Source organism: Bos grunniens, chromosome 15 (assembly GCF_055505025.1).
Source record: "Bos grunniens cultivar Pamir isolate PY7600 chromosome 15, Bosgru_T2T1.0, whole genome shotgun sequence".
NCBI classification, from domain to species: Eukaryota; Metazoa; Chordata; class Mammalia; order Artiodactyla; family Bovidae; genus Bos; species Bos grunniens.
Genome location: NC_141179.1, coordinates 35,016,133 through 35,040,012, shown reverse-complemented (window position 1 = coordinate 35,040,012; position 23,880 = coordinate 35,016,133). Strand labels below are relative to the sequence as shown.

Here is a 23,880-nt window from a genome sequence, read left to right as displayed (position 1 = left end):
ACTCTATTTTTAGTAATAATTCTGTACGCTTGCGCTACGCTAAACGGTTCAGAAAGCTCGCTCAGGTTAGAGCCCCATGACGGCGCGGAGTGGCTGACAGAACGGGGATTGCATCACCATTTTGATGGGGAAGAAATTGAGCCTGGGAAGGGAGGTGGAAAGGGTCCTGACTGTGTCTTAGGCCAAACTGGCTTCGGGCCTGCTTTGGTGTGCAGTTTGCAAGATCGAAGGGTGCTTCCTAGTGGGCGAATGTAGTGTCTTACAGCGTTGCTCAACGCCCTCAGCTCCTGGCACGGAGCGGGAACTCACCCCCGGATACTGAACTAAGGAGGCTGGTTTTCAACTGATTCCTGCCTGCCAGAGCGGCCTTCTAACCCTCAGCGCTTCCAGCATAGCCCCTGCCCGGATTCTGATCATCAGGTAATAACTTGGATAATAACTGAATGATTTTCATCCAGCAAAAATTTTCATATAAAACAGCTTTTATCAGACACACCTTCATACACTATCGGACAATTTTTCTGAAGGAAAATGTAGCAAAGAATACTACGAATATGAAGATAGCAATTCCACTTCTGTTCATTTATCACAAGAAAAAAAATTGGAACTATGCACAAACCCTTGTACTCCAAGTTATTCATTATGGGGTTACATATAATAGTAAAGAACTTAGAATCTGAAGTCCTTAAAGTTCAAAAACAAATTGATTAAATTGTATAGCCATGCACTTGAATACTAGGCTGCCATTAAAAAAAAAACGTTTTGTAAAATAGTAACAGAAATATTCATGATGTATAATTAAAGCAAATATATCAATTTCATGCACACACACGCTGGGTGTTGGATTACAGGTGATTTTTATTTTCTTTTTTGTACTTTTTGTACACAACCCAGACTCCAAGCCACAACTTATCTTGCGGGTACAAATGGGGTCACATTAAAAAGATAGTCCATATTCAGTGGTTCTTGACCCCTCTGCTGACACAAGCCTCCAGTACTCATCACCCTTTATACCTGAGAGGCCCTTGCTAGTGTCTCCCTGAGCTCTTATAGTATTTCCCATTCTTTCACTCCACCCACTCCTTGGTGTTTCTGCCTAAAGACCACTTAAGGGCAGCACCTCACGTTTACCTGTCCAATCTGTGGCATCTTGAAAACATGGAGGACCATGCTAATAAAAATGAAAACCTTAGAGGCAAAGCAGCTCTTTGTTCTCAAGAGAACTTGATGTGCAAAAACTATACTGTTTGCTGATTGTTTTATAAGTTAAATGATTTAGTGAAAGTCACTCAGTCATGTCCCGTTCTTTGTGACCACATACAGCCCATGGAATTCTCCAGGCCAGAATACTGGAGTGGATAGCTGTTCCCTTCTCCAGGGGATCTTCCCAACCCAGGGATCGAACCCAGGTCTCCAGCATTGCAGGCAGACTCTCTACCAGCTGAGCCACCAGGGAAGCCTGTTTTATAAGAGTGGCCTTTTATATGATCAGACTATCGTTCCTTTTTTTAAAATTAATTAATTGATTGATATTTTTGGCTGTGGTGGATCTTCATTGCTGCACACAGGCTTTCTCTAGTTGTGGTGAGCAAGGGCTACTCTTCATTGCAGTGTGCAAGCTTCTCATCGCAGTGGCTTTTCTTATTGTAGAGTATGGGCTCTAGGCATAGGACTTCAGTAGTTGCAGCACACGGGGCTCAGCTGCCCTGCTGCAGGTGGTATCTTCCCCAACCAAGGATCAAACCCTTGTCTCCTGCATTGGCAGGTAGACTCTTAACCACTGGACCACTAGGGAAGTCCCTGACCATTCCTTTTAAGCATATGTAATAGTATAAAATGAGACCCTCCTCATCTCCATTTGGCTAGGACTCTTGGGCTTCCCTGGTGGCTCAGAGGTTAAAGCATCTGCCTCCAGTGCGGGAGACCTGGGTTCAATCTCTGGGTCGGGAAGATCCCCTGGAGAAGGAAATGGTAACCCACTCCAGTATTCTTGCCTGGAGAATCCCATGGACAGAGGAACCTGGTAGGCTACAGTCCATGGGGTAGCAAAGAGTTGGACACGACTGAGCAACTTCACTTTCACTTTCACTAAAGTAGTAAGTGCCAATTACTCCCACATTATAAAATGAGGTACAAAACCACCAAAGCAGAGCTTGTGAAGGTGTCTAGAAACCTTCACATACCCTGGAAGTCTATGAAAGAGGTTGAAGAGGTTGAAAGAGAAGTCTGAGACGATACGTGCAATATTGTCAGTGTACTACGAATCCTGCCCATTTTGTGTCTAAGGAAAGGCAGGTGTCAGCAGGGCCACTGAGAGCTTGGCATGTATCCCTCCATGTTGGGACCAGGCAGGTTGCTATCTGGGCTTCCCTGGTGGCTCAGCTGGTAAAGAATCCCCCTGCAATGCGGGAGACCTGGGTTCGATCCCTGGGTTGGGAAGATCCCCTGGAGAAGGGAAAGGCTACCCACTCCAGTATTTTGGCCTGGAGAATTCCATGGACTGTACAGTCCACGTGGTTGCAAAGAGTCAGACACAACTAAGCGATTTTCACTTCAGGTTGCTGTCCATTTCATGCTGAGAAATATCCAATGGCTTCTGGCCAGATAACTGCTCTGATAGTGAGCAGAGATATTGTTACTTTGGAGGGGTCTTTCATGTCCAGAGATTTTAAGACAAAGAATGTCTGAATATCTCCTATGTGAGTGTTTCCCATGCGTGAGCAAATTGCCCAGGGTATAGTGTTAGACTCAGCCCATGGGAATTTCTGGAGGGCTGAAGGGACCCCCACAGGAGAGTTGACTACTAGATCCATAAAGGCTGAGCGAGATGAATTCAGCATCCCATTCAGAGACATTAATATACCCGAATTAAGAGATTCCAAGAAATAAGAAGTAGGAAGCTCTTTCAAAACACCCACAGACAATGAGTCAACACTAAATACTTACCAAGTACAGAAAGCATATATACCAAGTCAATAGTATCAAACCAAAAAGAACTTCTTACTCCTTACCTCTCCTCCTCATCACCATCCCCAAACCCTGGTGGAGCCAGAGGCATTCTTGTGAGTAGAGAATGAGCCACAAGAAAATAAAAACACAAAGCACATCTCTTCCTTTCTCAGTTCTAGAGGAGAAGAAAAACTTTAATCTTAAAATTTATAACACTGGAATTTTTAAATACTGAAATGAGAGAAACAGCTTAGAAGCTAAGGACTTAAAGTGAGCAGAAAATTCAATACAGGGACCTGAGATTTCATCCAAAAGGGCATATGAAGGAACAACCTAGGGTCAGTTTTCATAGTGAGAGGATCGGGAAGAATACAGTTGTTACTCAGTTTCATCCCTTGAATATACACGCATCAGTACTTTAACTAACTTATATTATCAAGTTATATCCCTTAATACAATTTCTTGAAAGTGTTGCAGTGAAGCTACTATCAATATTTGAACTATGTACATACCACTGACTAGCTCTTCCCATTAGCAGCTTGGTTGAGTTTCAGTTCTTGAATGAAGCTCAGTTCAGTTCAGTCACTCAGTCATGTCCAACTCTTTGCAACCCCATTGACTGCAGCACGCCAGGCTTCCCTGTCTGTCACCAACTCCCCGAGCTTGCTCAAACTCACGTCCATCGAGTCAGACATGAGTTTGAGCAATGAAGCTAGATACAAATTATTTGATGAATTATTGAATGAAGCTAGATTTGAATTATTTGATGGTAACACTTTCAGGTGCCTTGTCTCCCCATAAGAGGAAAATAGGAAGTTTTTTGAGTATACGGAATATATCTGTATACTATACAGGTTAGGAAGTTTTTTCTTTTAGATTATCTTATTTGATCCTGTCAATATTACTGGTATAATAAGTATTGTTGGGATCATTATTTTATAGATGAGAAAGCTGAGGCTCAAAGAAATTAAATGATTTACTCCAGGGTCAGATTTCCACAGAATATATGCAGAAATAGCTAATATATGCAGAATTTAGAATATATGCAGAATATATGCAGATTAGCTAGCTACAGACCAGTTCTCTCACCAAAAACAATTAGGAAAGATGGGAAAATATTTTTTAAATTTGTTTTAAGTCATTGGAGAGCTATGAAAGCAGCCAGAACTTGGAGGGCCAGGATCTAAAAGCTGAGAGATTTCATTTGGCACTACTTTTCTACTTGAAGCATTTGTTAATTAGCAAGCAGTGACTTGGAGGCTAAGAAGCTGGGCTCAAAGAAAAAAAGGAGCTGGGCTGAAAGCAGCAGCTGAGAAGCTGAGAAACTGAACAGTACTTTTAGCAATTTTATGCGATCAGGAGGAGTAAGAGTAAAGGAAAGGAGAGCAGAAGTCCAGGATCCCCAAGGAAAAGCCCTGGTACATACTCAAAGCTCTCCTCTGAGATTCCCAAAGAGCTGCACCCTAAGAGTAGAGGTGACCTGGAAATAGACCAGCCCTCAAAGACTGAAATGTATCATCAAGTTGACTTAGCTCCTACTTGGACTAAGCACTGCCTGCTCAAGCAAAAGTTAATTTCTTCTGGAGGAAGATAAAATCATCCAGAAGCTATGAAGGATTTCTGATAAGGAGGTTAATGATTCTTTGCTGTTGTTCAGTGGCTAAGTCAGGTCTGACTCTTTTGTGACCCCGAGGAGTACAGCATGCCAGGCTCCTCTGTCCATGGGGTTCTCACTGGAGTGAGTTGCCATTTCCTTCTTCGGGGATCTTCCTGGACCAGGGATCAAACCCATGTCCCCTGCATTGGTAGGCTGATTCTTTACCACCGAGCCACCTGGGAAGCCCCAATGATTCTTTACATATGGCTAATAAGTTTATTTTTACAGAGTCCTCTCACAATGTAATTCTCACAATAACCCAGGAAAGTACATCTAGCCCACTTAACAGATGAGAAACACAAGACTGAAACTTTATCAAGAATTCCAAAAACTGGTTACTAGGTTTTCCAGGTGTATTTGATTTCACTTATATCACATACTCATAGGCTTTTTAAAAGGAATAAGGATGTTACAGATTTTTGAAACTAATAAAATTCTAATATACATTTAAATCCATTTTCAACATACATTTGACAAAAAATATGTGCTTATTGAAAACATAAATTTTGTGTCCTTTTATTATCCAAATGACTAACAAACTTTCAAATCATAAATGTGTATCACATTGTAAAATAAAGACAAGACTGAAATAAGACAACAGTGTCTTTATACATTTCCTAGAGAGTAATATACAAACTCTATTATGTGTTGCTCTAGTAATTCCAGGATTTTTTCTTTCAGTTTGGACACACTTTGGTGTGTCATTACCACTGTATAACTCCAAACGACAAAATAGGCAGATTAAGAAATGTAGGCATTCTGACAACCAGATTTTGAAGCGTTCGTTCTTCAAAAAGTCAGGAAAATACCATCTGTGTCTCTGAGTAATAACTCACTGATTAACCATTATGAACCGCACTTTTGGTTCAAGTCTGTTCTGATATTTGAGTAAGTATTAACATATTCCTTGAGGCTTTGAAGAAATATATTTAAAATGCATGAAAACTCTAAGACTCTCAGGATTCCTCATTTACCAAACATCACAAATTCAGAGTTGCAAAAATCTGACATCAATCATAAAATGTTTCAATTATTCTGAAGATGTGAATTATAATTGTTGTGTCTTTAACATTTACTTTAGTGTGCTTTAATCATAGTGATTTGAAATACCATCATTTAAAAATTCAATAACTATGATTCTTTACCATAATCAAGGTTACATGAAAATAACCAGACACAGTATGCATAATTTTTTATTTGCTATCTATCATGGTTTGCTTCATAGATTTCCTTGCAACCAAATACTATAAACTACTTAACCAGTATTTCAAATGGTTTCAGATTAACTGACTTAGATCTAGTACTATCAAAGGTATATTTAACAGTTGATCAGCTATTAAAATTTACAAGTAATGTAAAAATCTGAAGTACCATAAATTACTCTTCCTAATTCTATTTCCTTGTATAACATAAAATGAAATAAATTTTAAGAGTTTTTAAATTTTCCTTTGAGGCCTAAAAAGGATTAAAATATCTAGTGATCTGTTGGAAAAAAATGTTAAATGATATACAATTTGACTATTAATGTGAAAAAAATTAAGGACACAGTTTTTAAAGTAGCTGATTATGAACAGAAAATTGGCTGAAAATATGACCCTGGCTTCCCTGGTGGCTCAGACAGTAAAGAATCTTCCTGCAATGCAGGAGATTCAGGTTCCATCCTGGGGTCGGGAAGATCCCCTGGAGAAGGGAATGGCTACCCACTCCAGTATTTTTGCCTGGAGAATCCCATGGACAGAGAAGTCTGGTGGTCTGCAGTCCATGGTATCACAAAGAATCAAACACGACTGAGTGACTAACAGTTTCAGTTTCATTCACCATTAATAGAAATGAGATCACTGGGAGAGGAAACTGATGGAGCACAATATTCAGGTGATTCTGAGTTCCTTTTTAGACCTATAGAGTTTAAAATTCTTGGCAGGGCTGCCATTATGCACAACCCCATTTCATTCTATGTAAATAGTGTGACAAGAAGTTACACAACATTGGCCTAATTTATGGGGCATTAGATGGAAATATCTAGTAGGCAGTTGGATTTAAAAGGCAAAAACTCAAGACAGGTGTTAAGAATTAGAATTGCAAATATGGGACACATACGGAATAAGAATTGAAGTTATGGACACGGATGACATCTCCATGAACAGAAAGCAGAGAGAAAAGAGGGCCAAAAGCAGAAACTTGAGGAAAGTCTTCTTTTCGTGGGTGGGGGGAGAATAGGAGCAAACTGAAAAAATAAAGCCTGTCCTGTGGCCTCCAGAGTTACGCATTAATACCAGACCTGCTCCTTGTACTACACCGCTGACACCACATAAAAGCCAGTGCTAGCTACCTTCACTGTTTCAGTGTCAGTCTGAAAACGCTCTTCCTGACATTTCTTACACCATTTTCTTCCCCATTTCCGCACCCTATACCCTCACGCCTGGCCTTCCTATTTATGGTCTCTGCTTATACCTTGGAAATAAAGTGCTTGGCACTGCTTTCCAACTTTAACTTGGTACGTCTCTCCTCTGTCTCAGTTTGAACTCTCCCTCTTAACAACACTGTCTCCTGCTAACCTGAGGACATTCTCTGGGGCTGCATGTCTGAGTTCAGGGCCTTGCAAGTGGCACACCCACCAAGTTCCCTTTGGCCTCCTGAGTAAGGCAGATCGTGTAAAACATACAGAGTGCCATAGAAAGAAAAGACCATCCCCAAGGAGGATGGTCACTCGGCAGGGGCTCCCTAGTGCCTACAAAATAAAGTCACAAATTCTTAACGATTATGTCCCAATCAGCCTTTCTAGATTTAGATACTCCTATTTCCCTATAAGACATTACACTTAAAATTAGACTATCTGCTCTTTACTAGGCATGTTTCATATGCAAAGCTCTCTCTGCTTTTGCTCAGGCTAGCAGTGGAGAGAGTTGGTTTCCTATTAAATTGAGGCATGTGAATGTGACCAAGCTTGGCCCAAATTTGATGATAAGTAAGATACTGTAGAAATAAGACGATCTTAGATAACAATATGGATTAGCTCCATAATAACCATCAAGGTATTTTAAGTGATCATCATTTTACTCAAGAAGAACTGGGGAAAATAAAATCAGGCTAAGAATAGATTTATCCATTGGGTCAAGCAAATTCTCTATAAAAACTGGGATGGTAAGTGAATTGTATCGTATGTGAATTATACTTCACAAAAGCTGTTACCAAAAGAAAAAAATAAGTAGTGGCTAAAATATCTAGATGTGTGCTCGGGGTATCTGGGTACTCATTTTCAAAGAGTAATGGTCCCTTAAAGAATGTGAGTAGAGAATATTGTTTGGCTGCTGTCCCTCCACAATCAGCTCTTTAAGCAAAGCCACAGTTGGCCCACAGGCATCTGAATTGGTGCTCAGATGCTTTGAGGATGAGGACTGGTAACTGTCAGATGCTCAGCTGCCTGCTGACCTTAGCAAGGGCATCACTGACAACATCCAGCTCATGCTGAAGCTCGTTCATGGCACTGGTTATACTCCTGGTATCTTTCAAGATCTGAATACTCCGTGTATACGGATTATACTTCACTCCAAATGGACGCTTGATTGTCTTGGTAAATTCTCTATATAAGAAAACAAATCAGAGGCAATCAGTTTCTAGGGGGAAAATGATGAAAACAGAATACTGTCCATTAGTCTAACATTGAACATATCTAAACATTCAGAAAACGAAGATCATGGCATCTGGCCCCATCACTTAATGGGAAATAGATGGGGAAACAGTGGAAAAAGTGTCAGACTTTATTTTTTTGGGCTCTAAAATCACTGCAGATGGTGATTGCAGCCATGAAATTAAAAGAGACTCCTTGGAAGGAAAGTTATGACCAACCTAGATAGCATGTTCAAAAGCAGAGACATTACTTTGCCAACAAAGGTCCATCTAGTAAAGGCTATGGCTTTTCCAGTGGTCATGTATGGATGTGAAAGTTGGACTGTGAAGAAAGCTGAGCGCCGAAGAATTGATGCTTTTGAAGTGTGGTGTTGGAGAAGACTCTTGAGAGTCCCTTGGACTGCAAGGAGATCCAGCCAGTCCATCCTAAAGGAGATCAGTCCTGGGTGTTCATTGGAAAGACTGATGCTGAAGCTGAAACTCTAATACTTTGGCCACCTCATGAGAAGAGTTGACTCATTGGAAAAGACTCTGATGCTGGGAGGGATTGGGGGCTGGAGGATAAGGGGATGATAGAGGATGAGATGGCTGGATGGCATCACCGACTCTATGGACGTGAATCTGAGTGAACTCCGGGAGTTGGTGATAGACAGGGAGGCCTGGTATGCTGCGAATCATAGGGTCGCAAAGAGTCGGACACGACTGAGCGACTGAACTAAACTGAACTGAAACACTTTGTATACTTCATGTCCTTTTTGAAATGCCATTAAACTTTCCCTCTCCCCTAGCTGGAATGAATTGCTCCTGGATAAAATGCAAAATGATGTTTCATCTGTATCTCTTTAAGGCTTCCAATTTGGTATATAGTAATTTGCATACATTTTGTTTTCCCTATTAGATTCTAAACTCTCTGATAGGAAGGAATGGGAAGTAACCAGTTTCTCAGTGTATCTGATTCATATTTGCAACCCTGAACATAACTGTAAACAACACATCCTAAATATTTACTGTGGAAGGGAGATATGTTCCAGGCAGAAGGTGCCTCAGCTCAGTTCAGTTCAGTTCAGTTGCTCAGTCGTGTCCGACTCTTTGGGACCCCATGAATCGCAGCATGCCAGGCCTCCCTGTCCATCACCAACTCCCGGAGTTCACCCAGACTCACGTCTATCGAGTCAGTGATGCCATCCAGTCATCTCATCCTCTGTCGTCCCCCCCTCCTCCTGCCCCCAATCCCTCCCAGCATCTGAGTCTTTTCCAATGAGTCAACTCTTCTCATGAGGTGGCCAAAGTACTGGAGTTTCAGCTTTAGCATCATTCCTTCCAAAGAAATCCCAGGGCTGATCTCCTTCAGAATGGACTGGTTGGATCTCCTTGCAGTCCAAGGGACTCTCAAGAGTCTTCTCCAACACCACCGTTCAAAAGCATCAATTCTTCAGTGTTTAGCTTTCTTCACCGTCCAACTCTCACATCCATACATGACCACTGGATAAACCATAGCCTTTACTAGATGGACCTTTGTTGGCAAAGTAATGTCTCTGCTTTTCAATATGCTATCTAGGTTGGTCATAACTTTCCTTCCGAGGAGTAAGCGTAGAGGGCTTCTAATTATTAGCTGTTTACTTCTGTGACTTGTTACATTACTGGACCTATATAAGGCAGAGGAAAATTAAGGTATGAGGAAGATATACTTTACCTCATCTTCTCCTTTGCATCTTCAAAGCTTTCAGATACAAAGTAGACATCCTGAAAAGTTGTGATGAGACACTCCTGTTTGCATGTAATCTTGGGGTCAAAGGGCTTTACTTTGGCATGTCCAGAAAGAGCATGCTAGAGGACAAAGAGTCCATGAATCAAAAAATACTACCCATTTTCATAGATCACCTTCTTCACACAACTGCCAGAATCAGCACACCTCTGAATGCATTACAGAGTGGTCCCAATCTACAATTCCAAACTTATTTCCTACATCTCTATTTAATCCACAATATACTAAAGTAAAACAAATGAATTGCTATTCCCTATAAAATGCCCCACTCTGTATAACACTCTTCTCCATGTAGGATATACCCAAGGATCTTTATTTATTTACTGTTAATATGGCATCTGCCTTCTACCCAGCAGTAGTTATTCCTATACATGACTTGTACCCTCCAGCAGGTGGTGGGCTCTTTGAGAGCAGGACTGTACCTTCCATTCACCACCTAACAAACAGAGGTTCATTCCTTTATTGGATACATAATAAATCTCATTGAAGAATTCCCTAGAAAGTACTGAAGTTATTGTTAGCACACCAAAAACAGTGAGGAAACAGCAAGACTTTGTTAAGCCAAAGCTTTAAAATACTTATTTATTTAGAAGATATATCTATATTCTGAATAGGCATCTATATTCAGAAAACTTAGGAAAGAGAGAAAAATACCTCTTAGGTAATGCTTACTGCCACCCCAAGTATTTTCCACAGTAAGCTCTTGTTCAAATCCAGAAACTATTTCAGGTCGCATCAATTACATTAAGTGAATATGGTTACATGCAAATATTTACAACTCTTACTTTGAGTTCACTGATGGAAGAAAGTAAGCCGGCACCAAAGACTCTTAGCTGCCCCTCTTGTTTGCACAGACCAAACTCCACAGTGAAGAAGTAGCACTGCAAAAGGACATCAGCATTACCTTCACATCGTGGATGGCTCAGTTTAAAACAAATTACGACGTTTAGGCACTGACCCAATTTACCCTGGAATAAAATCCAAGACCCCAGATTGGCTCACAAGTATTTCTACAGTCTGGCCTTGACCAAGTCAGACTTCCCAAACTTTTGTTCCTGGAACTCTTACATACTTTTAAGTATAACTAAGGACCCTAAGGACCTTCCGTGTATGTGGGATATAGCTAACTATATTTACCATATTCAAATGTAAACTGAGACAAAATTTAAATATTGACATTAATTTTAAAATATAATAAACCATTTTATGGGCTTCCCAGGTGGCTCTGTGGTAAGGAATCTGCCAGCAATGCAGGAGACCCAGGTTCAATCCCTAGGTCAGGAAGATCCCCTGGAGAAGGGAATGGCTACCCACTCCAGTATTCTTGCCTGGAGAATTTCATGGACAGAGGAGCCTAACCGGCTACAATTCATAAGGTGACAAAGAGTAGGACATGAGTGAGTGACTAACACATTAAGTTCCTTGAAGGTGGGAATTAAACTTTACTCATATTTGTATTTCCAGCATGATGTCTTATAAAATGCTAAAAAATGTTTTAGCATCATTTTTAGAGAACCTATCATTTTTTACTGAAAAAAAGGGTATATAAACTATTAACATTGTTGTATTCTAGTGTTCTTTATTTCTCTGCCTTTTTTTTTTAAGCTCATGTCTTCTTTAAGTGAAGTGAAGTGAAGTCTCTCAGTCTTGCCTGCCTCTTTGCAACCCCGTGGACTGTAGCCTACCACGTCTTCTTTGGATAAACCTTAAATGTCTTCCTTTAGTGTTATTTAAACTATTTAAATTAAATTAAATATGAGCAGAGACAAATTTTCTAATGCTCATCTGGAATATGTACTTTTAAACTACACAAAAACCCACATCCCACCCCAGTTAAGAATTAATGATCTGTATAGCGATTTCCAGATTTATACCGTTGCCAGTTTTTGAACAGCCTCTTCTGAAGCTCCAAGAGAAGCCAGGCCAATTTCTTGGGAGAACTGAGCAAAACTAGGTTCAGCCAAAAGAGGAACATGACCTAAGAGTTCATGGCAGGTATCTCTGAAAAAGAGGTACAAGTTGTCACACTATGACGTTTAACATAAATGCATGATCAACCATTCAATCAAATAAAAACCTGATCTTACTTTTTATTCAAACTGATCAGGTGGTATTACTTTGGAAATGGACCACAAAGGACATTTTTATAGTAAAGAAATTATTTTGGTTCAAAACCTTGAGCATTCACAAACACATATACATAAATTCACGCACATACCCACAGACATCCACATGTCGCCCCACCTCCACCCCCAAATCAGGTCTCTGTTCAAATGTCACCTTTTCAGAGAGTCCTTCTCTGATCACCCTTTTCAAAATAGAAACACACACACGCACACACACACACACACACACACCTCTGTCCCCTTTCCCTGCTTTATTTTTCTCCATGGAACTTATAACCACCTGATATTCTATTTTATTCATATTTACTTGTTTGTTTATTTTCTGTATCTCCCATTGGAATATAAGCCCTAGGAGGGCAGGAAACTTTGAATTTTTTTCAGTCTTACATCCCCTATGCTTAGAACAGTACTTGGTACCTAACAGGTTGTCAGTTACTACTGGTAATAGTAATGGCTAGCCTGTATAGCGCAGAGAACATGTATTACAGGCCAAGCACCATTCAAAATGCTTTACATGTGCTAATTCACTTGATCTTCATGAAAACAAAACTCGTGAGGTAAGTACCATACTGATGGATGGAGCTGCGATAGAGGTACTTACGGTTCTGGAGTGTAGAGAGGATCTGAACTGTGTCTCACATACTGTGTGCAGTGGAAAACTCGAAAGGCTAAGCCTGATAAGAAATCCCTTGGTGATAAGTAACCAGCCACAGGACGGATAGAAAAACCTGTGCGTTCTGCAAAGCAAAGGAGAAAAATGTTCCCCAGAATAGACTAGTTGCTGCAACATTTTAATTCTGCCAGTGGCACCAAGTTACCACTTGGAGGGAGAACATGAAGCTAAAACGTGTCACACAAGTCATAATTACAATGGCCAGACGATGACTTAAGAACTTTTACACATGACATCTCCTTTCATGTTTATGATTGTGCCAACCATAAAACTATGGCTCAAAGACTCAATAATGTGCCCAAGGCCACACAGCAGATGATAAATGTAGGATGAACCCAGGCCCTACACTGCACCTTGCTGTCTCCATGAAGAGGTTAAACTGTTCCTTAGATAATCTTTCTTTAAAAAAAAAAAAAAAAAAACTTTAAAAATCTGTTAATTTACACCAGAACCATTTTTTGAAACTATGACATTCTTAGCCAGTACTCCCTCTTGTAGTTTCTTTATTATCTGAACTGACTGGTGCGCTTTCATTCCCCAACAGTTGAGACTGCATGCCCACTGTGAAAGTTACTTGCTGCAGTGGCTCTGGGGACCTCTATAAGCTCTAATACTGTCCTTCATTTCAAACTCTCAGTTCAGTTCAGTCGCTCAGTCACGTCTGATTATTTGCGACCCTATGGACTGCAGCACACCAGGCTTCCCTGTCCATCACCAACTCCAGGAGTTTGCTCAAACTCGTGCTCATCGAATCAGTGATACCATCCAACCATCTCATCCTCTGTTGTCCCCTTCTCTTCCTGCCTTCAATCTTTCCCAGCATCAGGGTCTTTTCCAGTAAGTCAATTCTTCGCATCAGGTGGCCAAAGTATTGGAGTTTCAGCTACAGCATCAGTCCTTCCAATGAATATTCAGGACCAATTTCCTTTAGGATGAACCAGTTGGATCTCCTTGCAGTCCAAGGGACTCTCAAGACTCTTCTCCTACACTGCCATTCAAAAGCATCAATTCTTCAGTGTTCAGCTTTCTTTATGATCCAACTCTCACATCTATACATGACTACTGGAAAAACCATAGCTTTGACTAGATGGACCTTTTTGTCGGCAAAGTAATGTATCTGCTTTTTAATATGCTGTCTAGGTTGGTCATAGCTTTTCTTCCAAGGAGCAAGCATCTTTTAATTTCATGGCTGCAACCACCATCTGCAGTGATTTTGGAACCCAAGAAAATAAAGTCTCTCATTGTTTCCATTGTTTCCCCATCTATTTGCCATGAAGTGATGGGACCGGATGCTATGATCTTAGTTTTTTGAATGTTGTATTTTAAGCCAGCTTTTTCGCTCTCCTCTTTTACTTTTACCAAGAGTCTCCTCAGTTCCTCTTTGCTTTCTGCCATAAGGGTGGTGTCATCTGCGTATCTGAGGTTATTGATATTTCTTCCGGCAATCTTGATTCCACCTTGTGCTTCATCCAGCCTGGCATTTCGCATGATGTACTCTGCATGTAAGTTAAGTAAGCAGGGTGACAATATACAGCCTTGACAATATGCTCCTTTCCCAATTTGGAACCAGTCTATTGTTCCATGTTCAGTTATAACTGTTGCTTCTTGACCTGCATACAGATTTCTCAGAAGGCAGGTCAGGTGGTCTGGTATTCCTATTTCTTGAAGAATTTTCCACAGTTTGTTGGGATCCACACAGTCAAAGGTTTTGGCATAGTCAATAAAGCAGAAGTAGATCTTTTTCTGGAACTCTCTTGCTTTTTCTGATCCAACAGATGTTGGCAATTTGATCTCAGGTTCCTCTACTTTTTCTGAATCCAGTTTGAACATCTGGAAGTTCTCAGTTCACGTACTGTTGAAGCCTTGCTTGGAGAATTTTGAGCATTACTTTGCTAGCATGTGAGATGAGTGCAATTGTGCAGTAGTTTGAACATTTTTTGGCATTGTCTTTCCTTGGGATTGGAATGAAAACTGACCTTTTCCAGTCCTATGACCACTGTTGAGTTTTCCAAATTTGCTGTCATATTGAGTGCAGCACTTTAACAGCATCGTTTTTAGGATTTGAAACAGTTCAGCTGGTATTCCATCACCTCCACTAGCTTTGTTCGTAGTGATGCTTCCTAACACCCATTTGACTTCAAATTCCAGGATGTCTGGCTCTAGGTGAGTGATCACACCATCATGGTTATCTGGTTCCTGAAGATCTTTTTTGCATAGTTCTGTGCATTCTTGCCACCTCTTCTTAATGTCTTCTGCTTCTATTAGGTCCATACCATATCTGTCCTTTATTGTGCCCATCTTTGCATGAAATGTTTGCTTGGTATCTCTAATTTTCCTGAAGAGATCTCTAGTCTTTCCCATTCTATTGTTTTCCTCTATTTCTTTGCATTGATCACTGAGCAAGGCTTTCTTATCTCTCTTTGCTATTCTTTGGAACTCTGCATTCAGATGGGTATAGCTTTCCTTTTCTCCTTTGCCTTTAGCTTCTCTTCTTTTCTCAGGTATTTCTAAGACAACCTCAGACAACCATTTTGCCTTTTTGCATTTCTTTTTCTTGGAGATAGTCTTGATCACTGCCTCCTGTACAATGTCACAAACCTCCGTCCATAGTTCTTCAGGCATTCTGTCTATCAGATCTATTCCCTTGAATCTATTTGTCACTTCCACTGTATAATTGTAAGGGATTCGATTTAGGTTATACTTGAATCGTCTAGTGGTTTTCCCTACTTTCTTCAATTTAAGTCTGAATTTTGCAATGAGTTCATGATCTGAGCCACAGTCAGCTCCCGGTCTTGTTTTTGCTAACTGTATAAAGCTTCTCCATCTTCAGCTGCGAAGAATATAATCAATCTGATTTCAGTATTGACCATCTGGTGATGTCTATGTGTAGAGTTGTCTCTTGTGTTGTCAAAGAGGGTATTTGCTACAACCAGTGCATTCTCTTGGCAAAACTCTGTTAGCCTTTGCCCTACTTCATTTTGTTCTTCAAGGCCAAACTTGCCTATTACTCCAGGTATCTCTTGACTTCCTACTTTTGCATTCCAGTCCCCTATGATGAAAAGGACATCTTGTTTTGATGTTAGTTCTAGCAGCCCTAATGGGTCATCCTAGAACCTTTCAACTTCAGTTCACACATTCTGGTAATTCCAGTTCCACCCCATTCCTTTGTACTTGGATTCTCCCACTCTGATGGGCAAAAGAATTTTCCACAAAGATGGAGATGTTCATTATGTGGACTACCCAGTAGGGTATCCACTAGCCATGTGTGGCTACTGAGCACTGAAATGTGGCTAATGTGGTTGGGGAACTAACATCTTGATTTACATTTATTTTAATTATTTAAACAACCACAGTTGTCTAGTGGCCACCATATTTGCCAGGGTAGGTAGCCCTTTCCAACTCACATTTTGTTGGAGCTGACTCTTAATTTTGGTTTCTGTCTTTGATACTTTCCCTTGAAACATCTTTAGCTATAAGTTCTGCAGCCTGCTCAAGCTCCAGACCCCAAGTGATCAGCTTTCAGTTTCATATCCATAACAAAATATTTCCTCTAAATCTCATGCAAATGTGACTTGATAATAACTTCTGCAGCATATGCTAGTCTATCTTTGTTAAGCCCCACAAGTTCATGTGCTTTGGTTCTCTGCCATTCTTAATCACTACTATTTTTAAATCTAGTTTTCATAGGAACTACTACCATGGGTTCTTCCCTTGAAAAAACTATATTGCCATCTTCTGTTTAGTTCTTAGTTTTGTATACAGTGGTTGAGGAATGAGAATTATGGAGTTGAAAAAATATGTAGATGTTTATAACAGTCTATGTAATAAATTCTATTGTGATTGGAAAATACTGTTTTTGAATTTATCACATAGACTGTTATAAATATCTACATATCTACTCAACTCAGTAAGATAAACTCGCTTTCGGGCTTTCCTGATAGTTCAGTTGGTAAAGAATCCTCCTGCAATGCAGGAGACCCTGGTTCGATTCCTGGGTCAGGAAGATCTGCTGGAGAAGGGATAAACTACTCACTCCAGTATTCTTGGGCTTCCCTTGTGGCTCAGCTGGTAAAGAATCCGTCTGCAGTGCAGGAGACCTGGTTTCAATCCCTGGGCTGGGAAGATCCCCTGGAGAAAGGAAAGGCTACCCACTCCAGTATTCTGGCCTGGAAAATTCCATGGACTGTATAGTCCATGGGGTTGCAAAGAGTCGGACACGACTGAGCAACTTTCACTTTCACTAAACTCCCTTTCAGTCAAAAACATAACTTCTATTTTTTCCCCTAAAGTTCTAATCTGCTGAGATCAAAGGGGATGTTTATTTCTCTTACATATTGTAGACTCTGGAGATCATTGGTCATTTTATTTCTTATTTTAGCTAGGAAAAAATAAGGAAACCTGGCCCAAGTAAGCATGATGGACTAAAAGGAGGAAAGTTGTCCTTACTCTTCATTTATGCTTCCCCTAAAACATCTTCTTTGGGAAAACAGTAGAATCTTAGTGTAGAAAGGGGCTTCAGAGATCATTTACTCCAATCTTTCCAAAGGTGCCTGAATCTTCTCTGTCACAGATGGGTATGGAACTTTTGCATGAACATTTCCATGGATGTAGAACTGATCATCTCATTAGCCTGCTGCATTTCAAATGGCTATTTTAGCAAGATCTTCTCCATTTCGAACTAAAAGTTTGCTCTTTCTATCCAACTGTCCTTTACTTTAGAGCTGTAGAATAATCCCTCTAATATATAAGATGACCTTCAAATATTTAAATAAAGTTATAAACTCCCCTAAATTCCCAGGTTCCCTAAGGATCCTTCAGATTTTATTTATCTGATATATTTTCCTATCCCCTTACAATTCTGCTCACTTTCCTCCACATTTGCTCCAGGTTATGAATGTTCCTCTTCAAATGTGGTGCCCAATTCTCCAGGACAGAATACAGAAAAATTCTGACTTCCCATATAACCAGATGTTAGTCCTCTATTAAAAATTCTGTTGTGGTTGAAAAAGAGTTCAATACTCCTTTTATAAAAATTATACAGAGTGAAGTAAGCCAGAAAGAAAACACCAATACAGTATACTAACGCATATATATGGAATTTAGAAAGATGCTAACAATAACCCTGTGTACGAGACAGCAAAAGAGACACTGATGTATAGAACAGTCTTATGGACTCTGTTGCAGAGGGAGAGGGTGGGAAGATTTGGGAGAATGGCATTGAAACATGTATAATATCATGTATGAAATGAGTTGCCAGTCCAGGTTCGATGCACGATACTGGATGCTTGGGGCTAGTGCACTGGAATGACCCAGAGGGATGGTATGGGGAGGGAGGAGGGAGGAGGGTTCAGGATGGGGAACACATGTATACCTGTGGCGGATTCATTTTGATATTTGGCAAAACTAATACAATTTGTAAAGTTTAAAAATAAAATAAAATTTAAAAAAAGAAAAACATACTCAACCAAAAAAAATAATAAATAAATAAAAGCTAAAACAGGAAGGAGACCCGTAACAGAGGCGATATATGGATATGGTACAGCTGATTCACTTTTCTGTACAGCAGAAACTAGTAACATCATAAAGCAACTATACTACAATAAAAATTAATTTTAAAAAAGTAAATAAAAATAAATAAAAGCTAAAAAAAAATTAATTAGCTCATTACCTTTTAAAAAGTTTGAGACATCTTCCAATTGTGGAATATTATCTTCCCGGTATCCACAGTATTTAGAAAGCAAAGGTAAGTTTTTGAGATACTCTCTGCAGGCATGGGTTGGGTAAAGTTTGTTGAGCTCTCGGAACACAGTTCCCCAGGTCCTAATCTCTTCTTCAGTGAATTCAACCCTAGGAATGGGGTCTCCACTAATGAGATAAAGAGAAGAAGTCATTTTGAATTAGCATCCAATAAACAGCATATATTTTATTTTCTATTTACTATATGAGCATAATTTATGCCATTTATTTCATTATTTCAAAGTTTTAAGTTATTTTTATAGTACACTTACTGTTTATAGTTCATAGCCAAATCTGCAAAATACTTTCGTCTTTTACGGTAGACGTTGTCTTTGAAGCCCTAATAATTAAAGAAAAGGTTTTAAATATCCATTCTAAAATATACTTGACAAATAATTTAGAAAACATTTCATTAGTATGCGAGTGACTATAAAGAAGGGCTGTATAACTTATTTTGAGCAAGCACTGTTTAGAAGTTTATGATCATTTTAAAGTCAATGTTATATGACAGCTTTATATGATAGTGACTACAAAGATAAAAGATACTATGGATATAAAAATACTACAGTTGCTACAAAAATAAAATAGTTTGAGGAAAAAGAAAAGTATCACCCTAGTTAAAGTACATTGTTTTCCAAGGGCGAGATTTTTTTCTTAATTGTCTGACTACATCTTCAATTATATTTTCCTATACAGTAATTAATAACAAAGTAGTAATTACTAATACTTGATATTATGGCAGCTGAATCTAGCCTCGGAGTTTATTGCAAAATGCTGACATATTAATCATTTGCAGAAGCAAATAATGATAATAAAAACAGACAAAATAGTAACATTAGAATTTATACCTATAAAAGATATTTAATAAAAACAATAGGCAAAATAAGGCATCAAACAGCAAGTCTCAGGAGGAAATAATCAACAATACAAAATAGGAAAGAAGGGGAGGACACTTGAAAGGAAAGAATGAGACTTGTATGTTTAACATAGATTTACAAGTCCCTACTATGCCCCTGGCCTTGTGCTAAGATTCAGAAAAACACAGCACAATCCAGGTCTTCAAGGAGTTTATGTTAACCAATGATTTTGAAGCATATGATAAATGGCTTGTTAGAGACAGGCACAAATACCACTCGAACTCACAAGAGAAACTCGAATCCAAAGTATGTGAAGAGGACAGTGGGGGTAAGGAAAGGGTCCCCGGCACTGACTCCTAAGCTAAGTCTCAAAAGAGGAGCTGAGAGAGCTAGGTGTAGGACAGGAAGCACAGCACCAAGGGCAACGCAGAAATAATAGCATGTTGTGCCTGGGAAACATACACAATCCAACACTGCTGAAGTCTGGAGAGCGTGGAGCGCGGTGAAGACTAGTTACAGGCCTGCTAACAAAGGTCTGTTTGACCGCCTGGATTTTAGTCTTGGGGTAATTGGAAGCCATTGGGTTTTGTTTTTTTTTTAATAACAACTTTATCAAGATGTAAAATCACATACTTTAAAATTGACATTTTAAAGTGTATAATTTAGTGGGTTTTAGGATATTGTGCAACCACCTCCACCATGATTCCAGAACACTTTATCACCCCAAAAAGAAACACCCTACTCATTTGCAGACTATTCTCATTTTCCCTCATCCCCAGCCCTGAAAGTCACTAATCTACTTCCTATTGCTAGGAATGTGCCTGTTCTGGACATTGTATATGAAAGAAACCACACAATATATGGCCTTTTGTGAATGGCTTTTCTTTCACTATGACAGAGATTTCAAAGTTCTTCACCCATGCTGTAGCATGTTGAGTGTTTCACGCTTTTTTATGGCCATTAAAAGGAAAGTGAAGTCGCTCAGTTGTGTCCCACTCTTTGCAACCCTGTGGACTGTAGCATACCAGGCTCCTCTGTCCATGGGATTTTTCAGGCAAGGGTACTGGAGTGGGTTGCCATTTCCTTCTCCAGAAGATCTTCCCAACCCAGGGATCAAACCTGGGTCACCCACATTGCAGGCTTTACCATCTGAGCCACCAGGGAAGCCTCATGGCCATTATTATTTCATTTTGGGGACATACCATGCTTAAGTTATCCATTCATCATGATGGATATTTGGGTTGTTTCTACCTTTTTGCTACTATGAATAATGCTTTCATGAATATCCATTTACAAGTTTTCGCATGGATTTATGTTTTCAATTCTCTTAGATCTGTATTTACGCACAAGAGGGGTAATTGTGACACTCAGGCTTTAGATCATTCTTGTGACTATAAGGAGGACGGGATGGAGGTGGAAAGGATGAAGACAGGGAAACCAGTTAAGGGATCAGTTAAGGGATACGGTGAGAATAAACAAGGAACAAATTTAAGAAGTATTTAGGAGGTGAAAGTCAGCAGGCCTTGGTAGTAGGTCAGTAAAACTGATTTACACCCTTTTCCCCTTTCTGTAAACATGCCCCAGATTTTCTTACCTTTGAATCTTCGCTCATTTTGCAATGAATTTTCCTTTCTCTCCATCTCTTTCCTGCCCAAATTCTCTAAGGCAAAGTAAACAGGTTGCCTTTCTCTGATCTCTTCAGCTAGAAGTGTTCCCTCCCTTGTGTACATATCAAAACAGCCTTTGCATGCCACTTAGCACACTTTTCATATTTAAATCTTATATGTGTGTTTATATATACATGATTTACTTTTGCAGCTAGACTGTAGCTCCCCAAGGGCAGTTACAGGAATTTATTAATTCCAATACTTGATAAGATATTATTATAAATTCACTGATCAGCTGGGGGCTGTCTAAAGCAGTACACGGTCACATTTACACAGCTAATGAGTGATAGAAGCTAGATTAAATCCCTGGCCTGTACAACTCTAATGCAGACGTGCTCTTCTCCTCCCCTCCTAGGATCCTAGATGTCCATAAGAAGTCCTACTGCTCCAGACTTAGTAATGCTCCAACTCACGCCTGTACTGTATCACATTTTAATAGAAACTGCAGACACAGTCTTAACTGTAGCGTAATTCTTGGAAGAGCTCTCAAATTTAAGAATTCCAGACATGGGACAGATGTTTTGGAGCCAACGAAATTGGACGCTCTTCAGTCACTTGGTATCAAGTCCACCAACATGAAGGTCTAATAACACTTCCTGAAACTCAGATTAATCAAGATCCTTATTTAGTCTAGAATAAGCACTTTCTCTAAAAAAGGAAAATAATATCCTTAACTTTTTAGTTTGTTTTAAATTATTTTCATGAAAATATTATATTTTTATATTTTATATTTAAAAAACTTACAGGATGGTCAGCATCCAGTTCAGATCCATACATCAGAACTCTGTTGGCACAATGGTCCAGGTCAGAAATCTTCTTTGGAAACCAAGGAACAGTTTCCATACCTGCAAAATACAAAAACCACTAACAGTTGAAGAGATCCTCTTAAATTAGGCAATAAGAAAGAAGAAATTAAGGAAGTCACAAATGCATTTGGATGAGATTTTTTATTTTAGCTTGTACTTTGAGGCAAAATGTAAACAAGTAAGTTGTTCTAGTTCTAATAAATACATCTTATTCAAAATTTTTGAATTTAAAAATGTTTTGAGCCTTAACTTCCTAAGTCTTGGAGAAATTATGTATTTTAGTCACAGACAAAAAGTTCAAAACAGTTTAAGCTACAACTTTAGCTATCCTTAAAAAGTAGATAAGGATGAATTTTACAGATCAAGGTGCAAATTTATTAAAAACTCGTTTTTAAATTTAAATGTTTAAAACTCTGAATGTCTTTAAATGTAAATGCTTTTAAATTATTAAAAACTCTGAATGTGTAGCTCAGCTGGTAAAGAATCTGCCTCCAGTGCTGGAGACCTGGGTTTGATACTTGGGTTGGGAAGATCCCCTGGAGAAGGAAAAGCCTGTTCACTCCAGTATTCTGACCTGGAGAATTCCATGGACTGTATAGTCCATGGGGTTGCCAAGAGTCTGACAGGACTAAGCAACTTTCACTTTCACTGAATGTTTATTTTTGTTGATTGAAAGTATCCTAGAGATAATATGGCACCCCACTCCAGTACTCTTGCCTGGAAAATCCCATGGGCAGAGGAGCCTGGTAGGCTGCAGTCCATGGGGTCGGTAAGGGTCGGACATGACTGAGCGACTTCACTTTCATTTTTCACTTTCATGCATTGGAGAAGGAAATGGCAACCCACTCCAGTGTTCTTGACTGGAGAATCCCAGGGTCGGGGGAGCCTGGTGGGCTGCCGTCTATGGGGTCGCACAGAGTTGGACACGACTGAAGCGACTTAGCAGCAGCAGCAGCAGCAGCAGAGATCATATATGTCTTTGCCACTTTGATCTTCTTGCCATCCCTCATATATCTAAGTCTTCCTAAAGCTCTTCTCCCTGGAATACCTATTCCACTCCCAGTCCTGCTCCACCTCATTTTCAATTTTCCTGAGAATATCCTTCTCCTTCAAGACCCAAATCAAATAAGCCTTCCCTGACCCTGTGCTGTTCCTGCTGCTGCTAAGTTGCTTCAGTCGTGTCCGACTCCGTGCGACCCCATAGACGGCAGCCCACCCGGCTCCTTCACCCATGGGATTTTCCAGGTAAGAGTACTGGAGTGGGTTGCCATTGCCTTCTCCTCCCTGACCCTGTAGGTGGCGCTAATTCTCTATCTTCTGGGTTCTCGGGACTATGATTCTAATTCTCCAAAAGCTTTTACCATGTTTTACTGTAATGAAACCGTATATGGCTGTCTTACAGAAAAGAATTGGAATGACTCTAGGGTAAGATTATTTTTTTATATCCCCATTTCTTAGTAGAAATATCTGACACAAGCTACTGTTCCCTAAATACCAACTGAACAATTTAGCCTCTATAAAACTTATCATTTTATAGATGAGGTAACCAAAGTCCAGGGCTTCCCAAGTAAAGAATCTGCCTGCCAATACAGGGGACACAGGTTCGATCCCTGGGTCAGGAAGATCCCCTGGAGAAGAGAATGGCAACCCGCTCCAGTATTCTTGCCTGGAGAACTCCATGAACAGAGGAGCCTGTCGGGCTATAGTCCGTGGGGTCACAAATAGTTGGACACGACTGAAGCGACTTAGCACACATAGCCATACAAATACATAACAGATGAATATCAGCGTTTATTACACCCCCAATCTTGTGACATAATCTGAAGGGATTATTTAAAATTGAGTACCATATACAAAATGTGACTGGTTTATTTGCTTGTGTTTTGCCCTAAGTAAACTACAAGGATTTTTTCACAATAGAGATTTTAGACTTTATCCTCGCTACTGAGCATCTGAAAACATACAGGGCTTTACTGCTTTTCCATTTGGTTTTGGTGGAAGTGAGAGCAAGGAAGAA

The 23,880-nt window shown here is 39.8% G+C and overlaps 1 protein-coding gene and 1 long non-coding RNA gene across 4 annotated transcripts in view; one reads left to right on the top strand and one right to left on the bottom strand.

The window, feature by feature from the left end:
* Positions 1-49: 49 nt before the first annotated feature.
* On the top strand, positions 50-22,347 carry LOC147357651 (uncharacterized). The gene is made up of 2 exons (XR_015142019.1): positions 50-420; positions 21,413-22,347. It is a non-coding gene; the product is annotated as an uncharacterized LOC147357651 (long non-coding RNA).
* TPH1 (tryptophan hydroxylase 1) overlaps positions 4,946-23,880 on the bottom strand; it is a 32,628-nt gene continuing 13,693 nt past the window's right edge. For all 3 annotated transcript variants that reach the window (XM_086339758.1, XM_086339756.1, XM_086339757.1), the window contains exons 4-11: positions 21,802-21,902; positions 18,806-18,873; positions 18,466-18,662; positions 12,726-12,861; positions 11,873-11,999; positions 10,784-10,879; positions 9,927-10,060; positions 4,946-8,186 (exon numbers count right to left, since the gene is read on the bottom strand). In XM_086339758.1, coding sequence (XP_086195884.1) covers positions 8,012-8,186; positions 9,927-10,060; positions 10,784-10,879; positions 11,873-11,999; positions 12,726-12,861; positions 18,466-18,662; positions 18,806-18,873; positions 21,802-21,902 — 1,034 coding nt within the window. In that variant the 3' untranslated portion in view covers positions 4,946-8,011. The remainder of the gene's footprint in view (positions 8,187-9,926; positions 10,061-10,783; positions 10,880-11,872; positions 12,000-12,725; positions 12,862-18,465; positions 18,663-18,805; positions 18,874-21,801; positions 21,903-23,880) is intronic.